This window comes from Diadema setosum, chromosome 18 (genome assembly GCF_964275005.1).
Source record: "Diadema setosum chromosome 18, eeDiaSeto1, whole genome shotgun sequence".
NCBI classification, from domain to species: domain Eukaryota; kingdom Metazoa; phylum Echinodermata; class Echinoidea; order Diadematoida; family Diadematidae; genus Diadema; species Diadema setosum.
In genome coordinates, this window is record NC_092702.1 from 3,851,733 (window position 1) to 3,859,462 (window position 7,730).

Sequence of the window (7,730 nt, forward strand, 5' to 3'; positions counted from 1 at the left end):
AAGGGGGCAGGACTTCTGTGAAAACTTTCTAGGAAGTCACTTCATTTAATTAATTTTACATGGAGACCTATGGTCCAACAAATGTATAAATATGCAGTGTTTGGGCATGAAATTCAGATGCCACATTATTTGCGGAACACTCAGGACCAGGCTACGTTACTTCGAGATTGCGAAGTTAGAGAGTAGCAGAGTGTTATTTGGAATCAGTGTGATTCAGGGATTGTTGCATTTCGGCTTGGACAGCCTGACCGTCCAGAAGAGAATCTAGGAGGATTCGAGTGTAAACACCAACAACTGTTGTAAGTACACGATCATTTAATTGAAGTTGTTTATGCCTTGTAAGTTCCTATGTAATTCCCGATATTGTATTGTATGTGTGATGTTTGTATGTCAAACCGAATTTTAATTGCATTGTTAAAATAGAGAATTAGAACAACGCTTAGATTTTAATGGGCTGATTAATCACCCCTATTCAACAATGAAAGATAATGATCCATGGTGAAACATTATTATGGAAATTATGTGTGGCTAATCAATGTTAATATGATGGAATATACAATCATATGTTTTGTTGAAGTTATATGAATAGAATCAGGAATAACCAAAGACCACAAATTATAAGGGAGGTATCATGTTATCAAATTAACAGGGTGTTTAGGGTTCCAGGGAGAGAGCCACCGTTTAGGGTTCCAGCGAGGACCACGTTTAGGGTTCCAGAGAGGACCAGAAGTAAGGGGAGACGACCCGCTACTTCAGGCAGGGCATCGTCGACAACCTAGAGCAACCAAGCACGGGAGCTTCTAGAATAAACCAACGAGCAGAGCAACCAAGCTCAAGATCAAGTGGAATTGGATATCTGTATTCAAGTTTGTACACTGTACTATGTTATTATTGTAAACTACCACAATTTGAGACCAGTATAATAAATCTTATTGTTTGTTACATTGTAAGAACACTGTGTGATTGGCTACTTCTTTCGAGGCACTGTAGTTGCACAAGTCGAAAGAGTTGATTGGATGAATGGTCTGCTAACAATCTGCTGCATTTAGAGAAAGTCAACCTTTGACTATAGAAAAGATCCCAGTCGCAGGGAGGACTTTCGTTCCCCACATTCAGAGGAAAGTCCCCTGTGACAAGAATTGGTGGAGAACCCGGGCAGCAATTGTTAAAAGTTATAAACTAGACCAGTCAACTAGATATGTGCAACTGACAACTCGAAACAAGAAGCCAAAGGTTAGACCGCCAGTGGCCACTTGCCTGGCCAGTGAGAGTTAGGCTCAAGGTCCAGTGTCTTAAGGTCAGATTACATTGGAGTGATTGTTGCTATAGTAACGTGACTGTACATTGCAATGGATGTGTATTCTCAACTCATAAAAGTGGGGAAGGAGGCAGGGCTGACAGGCAAGGAATTGGTCGATTTTGCTAGGGATGAAAAGGAGAAACTAGACTTGAAGGAAGAAAAGCTCAGAGAGGAGCAACAAAAAGAAAGAGAGGAACGACAAAAGGAAAGAGAGGAACGACAAAAAGAAAGGGAACATTTGAAAGAAATGAAAGAGCTGGAGCTGCAAATTGCAGCAGCCAGACCTAGGAATGATTCTCCTAGTAATGGCATGAAAAAGGTAAAATTACCTCTTTTCAATGAGAAAACAGATGACTTAGATTCCTATCTATGCAGATTTGAGAGATACGCTGAGAGTATGGGATGGGCCAGAACTCAGTGGGCCCTACCCCTCAGTACACTGTTGACGGGCAAAGGCCTGGAAGTGTATTCCCGAATGCCGTCAGAACTTGCAAATGATTACGATGAATTAAAGGCCGCCTTACTCCAAAGGTATGAGTTGAATGAAGAGGGATTTAGAGCTAAATTCAGGAGCTCGCAGGTTGAGCCTGGCGAGACTCACAGTCAGTTAGCCGAGAGGCTGAAGCGCTATCTCTTGCGTTGGTTAGAGTTAGCTGGTTTTAGGGCTGAGTTTGATGACCTAATTCAACTGATGATAATGGATCAAATTTATGCCAGGAGCTCGAAAGAGCTAAAGCAGTTTGTCCGCGAGAGACATCCGGCAAACTTAGATGAAATGACGAAGCTAGCGGATCAATACAGTCAGGCCCACCCCCATAAGGAACAAAAGAACCACTCCTACAAAGACCAAAAGCGACCTGACAAGGGCCAAAGTCAGGGTCATTTGGCTTCCAAATTCAGTGGCCCACAAGGAAATAAGGGGTCAAGTGGTTGTTATGTTTGTGGGAAGGCAGGTCATTTGGCTCGAAACTGCCAGGCCAAAACGAATAGTCCGAGACCAAACCGGGCTGCTGCTTTGGATGAAATGAAGGGGTTTGAGGAGAAGACTAGTCAGGACCGAAAGGGGGCTGCCTGTATTGAGGCTAACACCGTTAGATATGAAACGGCAAGACAGCCGGGCTCGTATGTGAAGCTAGCTTCGGGGGATGAACTACCCCTTCTCGAGGCAGGATGCTCTTCGGGAGTCAGACCATCAGGTGTGAACATGCCTGTTCTTCAGGGAAAAGTAGGAGGGCATGTAGTGTCCGTTCTAAGGGACAGTGGCTGTAGTACAGCCGTAGTAAAGTCAGTGTTTGTTAGAACCCCTCAGATTGTTGCAGGGCAGAAGAAGAGGGTGGTTTTGATAGACGGGACTGTCAGAGAATTCCCCATTGGTAGGGTATGGGTAGACACGCCTTTCTACACTGGGGAAGTGGAAGCTCTGGTTATGGAAGACCCAATGTATGAGCTTATTTTGGGGAATATTCCCGGGGTCAGGGACCAAAATAATCCCGATCCACAGTGGTCACTTGATAGTGACGAGGTAGTGGTAAAGGAGGAAGAGATGGTTGAATCATCCGAGGGAGGGGCGGTAGAGACACGTGGCCAGAAAGCGCAAAGTGCGAAACCCCTCAAACCACTGCCGACAGCAAGTGCACTCTCACTCGCGACGAGTAAAGGTGAGTATGAAGCAGCGCAAAAGGCTGACCCGACGCTTGCGAAGGCTTGGCGAGCAGCAGAGAGTGGTCAGAAAACGACCACAAGCAAAGGAAATGAGAGCAAGTTTCTCGTGCATCGAGGCCTGCTCTATCGCGAATTCCAATCTACAAAATTGGAATATGGCAAGCCAGTTCGACAATTGGCCGTACCGAGCGCATACCGTGATGGATTAATGGCGCTTGCCCATGATGGCATAATGTCTGGGCACCTAAAAACGCAGAAAACACTCGACCGATTACAGCAAAGCTTCTATTGGCCAGGTATGGGAGATGACGTCCGGCGATATTGCATATCATGTGATATCTGTCAGCGCACCGTGAATAAGGGGAGCGTGGGTCGCGTGCCGCTCGCGAGCATGCCGCTCATTGATACTCCGTTCAAGCGCGTGGCGATTGACCTCGTAGGACCTTTTGACCCCAAGACCGATCGTGGGAATCGGTATGTTTTGACGCTGGTCGATTATGCAACTCGCTACCCAGAAGCTATTGCATTACAGAGCATTGAAACCGAGCGAGTGGCTGAGGCGCTTGTCGAGATGTTTAGCCGCTTAGGTTTGCCAGACGAGATTCTCTCTGATAGAGGGGCGCAGTTCACTTCTGAGCTAATGAGGGAGTTAGGGCGTTTGCTGTCCGTAAAGCAGCTTAACACAACTCCGTACCATCCCATGTGCAATGGGTTGGTTGAGAGATTCAATGGAACTCTCAAAGCCATGCTGCGACGAATGAGTGCAGAGCGACCCAAAGATTGGGACCGTTATTTACCGGCATTGTTGTTCGCGTATAGGGAGGTACCACAAGCTAGCCTTAGCTTTAGTCCGTTTGAGCTGCTGTATGGTAGGACTGTACGTGGACCTCTCTCCCTGATTAAGACAATCTGGGAAGCGGAAACAGTCGACGAAGAGGTCAAAACAACATACGAGTATGTTGTGGACCTACGAGCGAGACTCGAGGAGACTTGCAAAGTGGCGCATGAGGAGCTCAAGCGCGCATCGAAAAGATATGCCAAGTACTATGACGCAAAGGCGCGTGACAGGAAGTTTGAGGTTGGCGATAAAGTGCTCATTATGAGGCCAACGAGCGCAAGCAAACTCCTGATGCAATGGCAGGGACCATATACGGTCACAGGCACACTAGGGCGATGTGATGTGAGAGTGGAGGTCAATGGCAAGGTCAAGACCTACCATGTTAACCTCTTGAAGAAGTATGTTGACCGTGCGCGAAGTAGGGACAATGAAGTCCAAGCGAATGCCATCTCCGTAGTCGAAGAAGAGGTCGAATCCGATCTCGATCGACCGTGCATAGGACTGCCCGCCTTATCGCAGAATGAGAGCGTGGCCGACGTGGTGATAGATGCGGAACTTACTGAGTCACAAGCAGCGCAGGTAGCCGATCTGCTAAATCAGTTCGATGCACAATTAACCGATGTACCAGGGCGAACAAACGCGATGGAATGCTCAGTGACACTCACTACCGCTGACCCCGTGGTAAGCAAGCCGTATCCCCTACCACAATCTATGCAAGCTGCGGTAAAAGCAGAATTGAGCGAAATGCTGAAGATGGGCGTGATAGAGAAATCACGATCCAAGTACGCGTCACCGATCGTACTAGTGAAAAAGAAGGACGGAAGTAACAGATTTTGCATCGACTACCGCAAATTGAATGCTATAACTGTGTTCGATCCAGAACCTATTCCGATTGCTGACACTCTCCTGGCGAAGCTGTCAAGAGGTAAGTACTTCTCGAAGTTCGACCTCAGCAAGGGGTATTGGCAGATACCCATGGCCGAGTCTGATAAGGAGAAAACAGCATTTGTCACCGCTGAAGGCCTGTTTCACTTCACCGTGCTGCCGTTTGGTATGGTGAATGCACCAGCTACCTTCTCACGGCTGATGCGAGAAGTGCTGTTTGGACTCGACAATGTAGTGAACTACATCGACGATATCCTTGTGTTCTCCGAGACCTGGGAAGAACACTTGGATTCCTTGCAAGCTGTACTCTCGAGGCTTGCAGATGCTGGGTTGACCGCGAAGCCAAGTAAATGTCATGTGGGCTTCAAGACGCTCGACTTTCTAGGGCATGTCGTAGGTGGCGGCACGCTGAAGCCTCACCCCGAGAAAGTAGAGCAGATCTTGCAGGCGGAGGTGCCGCAAACAAAGCGGGAGGTACGCGCGTTTCTAGGGCTAGCTGGGTATTACCGCAAGTTCATACCCAACTTCGCAGCTATCGCCGCACCGCTGTCGGACTTAACAAAGAAAGACAGAGCCAACCGCGTAGATTGGGGACCCCTGGAAGAGCAGGCGTTCAACACGCTGAAGTCCCGACTGACTTCATCCCCCATACTCCATCTTCCAGACCATGAATCCCCGTTCATACTGGCGACCGACGCGTCTGACGTAGGCATCGGCGCAGTACTGATGCAGCGCGTAGAGGGAGAGAAGTTCCCTATCGCATACATCAGCCGGAAGTTGTCAGACACAGAGCGACGGTATGCCGTCATAGAGCGAGAGTGCCTCGCAATTGCATGGGCAGTAAAAAAGTTCGATGTTTACCTATATGGGAGAGAGTTTGAACTTGAGGTGGATCATCGTCCCCTCATGTACATTGCCAAGGCTAAGTTGCAAAACAACCGAGTCTTGCGCTGGGCACTTGCCCTCCAATCCTACCGCTACCACGTGACCGCTGTCAAGGGAACAGATAACGTTGGGGCAGACTTCCTTAGCCGATGTCCAGAGTAAGAGGGGCATGTTTACCCATAGCGAGGGGATTATCGAATGTTGATATTGTCATGTGTATGTACGGACAAATTAGTTTCATACGTGAAAATACTATTATAGATAGTAGTACTATCTTGAAATGGGGGGTCGTGTCAGGATATGACATATTTTGTATTTGTCACGTAATATTTTGTCTCATTGTACTACTGTTTATTAGGTAGCTCATGTAAGAAATTGATGTTATCGCAATGGTTACAAAAGAAGTGCAGCTTTAAAGACAGAAGCTTGCATCAAAATAACCATATAAGGAGATGTTGCGATGCACAATCAAAGTAAAAGAGAGTGATGTGGAATTAAATGTTTTGGGGTGAGTAAACCCTACATGACGTCAAAATACGAGGAAAGGGTATCCCTGGTAGTATGCCTCATACTATCTGGTATGTGGACGTCATTGACGACGTCAAACACAAGTTTCTAGCTAGGTCAAAACAGGACCACTTCAAAGAATTTTGGTTTCTGTAGACAGGAAGTGGTGACGTCAAGCAGAGGCTGACCAATGCAAATTGAGATACTCAGGAAAGTTTTGACAGACAGAAAACGCCAACCAATAAGAAAAGGGGGCAGGACTTCTGTGAAAACTTTCTAGGAAGTCACTTCATTTAATTAATTTTACATGGAGACCTATGGTCCAACAAATGTATAAATATGCAGTGTTTGGGCATGAAATTCAGATGCCACATTATTTGCGGAACACTCAGGACCAGGCTACGTTACTTCGAGATTGCGAAGTTAGAGAGTAGCAGAGTGTTATTTGGAATCAGTGTGATTCAGGGATTGTTGCATTTCGGCTTGGACAGCCTGACCGTCCAGAAGAGAATCTAGGAGGATTCGAGTGTAAACACCAACAACTGTTGTAAGTACACGATCATTTAATTGAAGTTGTTTATGCCTTGTAAGTTCCTATGTAATTCCCGATATTGTATTGTATGTGTGATGTTTGTATGTCAAACCGAATTTTAATTGCATTGTTAAAATAGAGAATTAGAACAACGCTTAGATTTTAATGGGCTGATTAATCACCCCTATTCAACAATGAAAGATAATGATCCATGGTGAAACATTATTATGGAAATTATGTGTGGCTAATCAATGTTAATATGATGGAATATACAATCATATGTTTTGTTGAAGTTATATGAATAGAATCAGGAATAACCAAAGACCACAAATTATAAGGGAGGTATCATGTTATCAAATTAACAGGGTGTTTAGGGTTCCAGGGAGAGAGCCACCGTTTAGGGTTCCAGCGAGGACCACGTTTAGGGTTCCAGAGAGGACCAGAAGTAAGGGGAGACGACCCGCTACTTCAGGCAGGGCATCGTCGACAACCTAGAGCAACCAAGCACGGGAGCTTCTAGAATAAACCAACGAGCAGAGCAACCAAGCTCAAGATCAAGTGGAATTGGATATCTGTATTCAAGTTTGTACACTGTACTATGTTATTATTGTAAACTACCACAATTTGAGACCAGTATAATAAATCTTATTGTTTGTTACATTGTAAGAACACTGTGTGATTGGCTACTTCTTTCGAGGCACTGTAGTTGCACAAGTCGAAAGAGTTGATTGGATGAATGGTCTGCTAACAATCTGCTGCATTTAGAGAAAGTCAACCTTTGACTATAGAAAAGATCCCAGTCGCAGGGAGGACTTTCGTTCCCCACATTCAGAGGAAAGTCCCCTGTGACATACGTAATAAGAAAATAAATTTTATCCTAAAACGTGGACGACTGAATCACAGTATCTCAGCTCTTATTAGGTTAAGGGAAGGTCCGAATGTGATACCTCTTTTGACATAACAGCCCTTTTGCAATTTTAAAACTGAAATATAATCACCTGAGGCACACTTTTTTGTTGTTGTTGGGAGGGGGATATATCCTCCCACTTGAGGAAACTTTTGAATTTGTTGGAACTGAAGTGAAAGATCTGGTGAACACTTTTTGTAGAAATATTCCGAAA

General features: G+C 45.6%; 1 protein-coding gene across 1 annotated transcript; it reads left to right on the forward strand.

Annotated features, from left to right (window-relative positions):
* Window positions 1–1,697: 1,697 nt before the first annotated feature.
* On the forward strand, window positions 1,698–5,732 carry LOC140241931 (uncharacterized). Its single transcript, XM_072321677.1, has one exon. The coding sequence runs from the start codon at window positions 1,698–1,700 to the stop codon at window positions 5,730–5,732; it is 4,035 nt and encodes a 1,344-aa protein (XP_072177778.1).
* Window positions 5,733–7,730: the final 1,998 nt, after the last annotated feature.

Coding starts and splice junctions, on each gene's coding strand:
- LOC140241931 (XM_072321677.1), top strand. CDS start 1,698: ATGGGATGGGCCAGAACTCAGTGGGCCCTACCCCTCAGTACACTGTTG.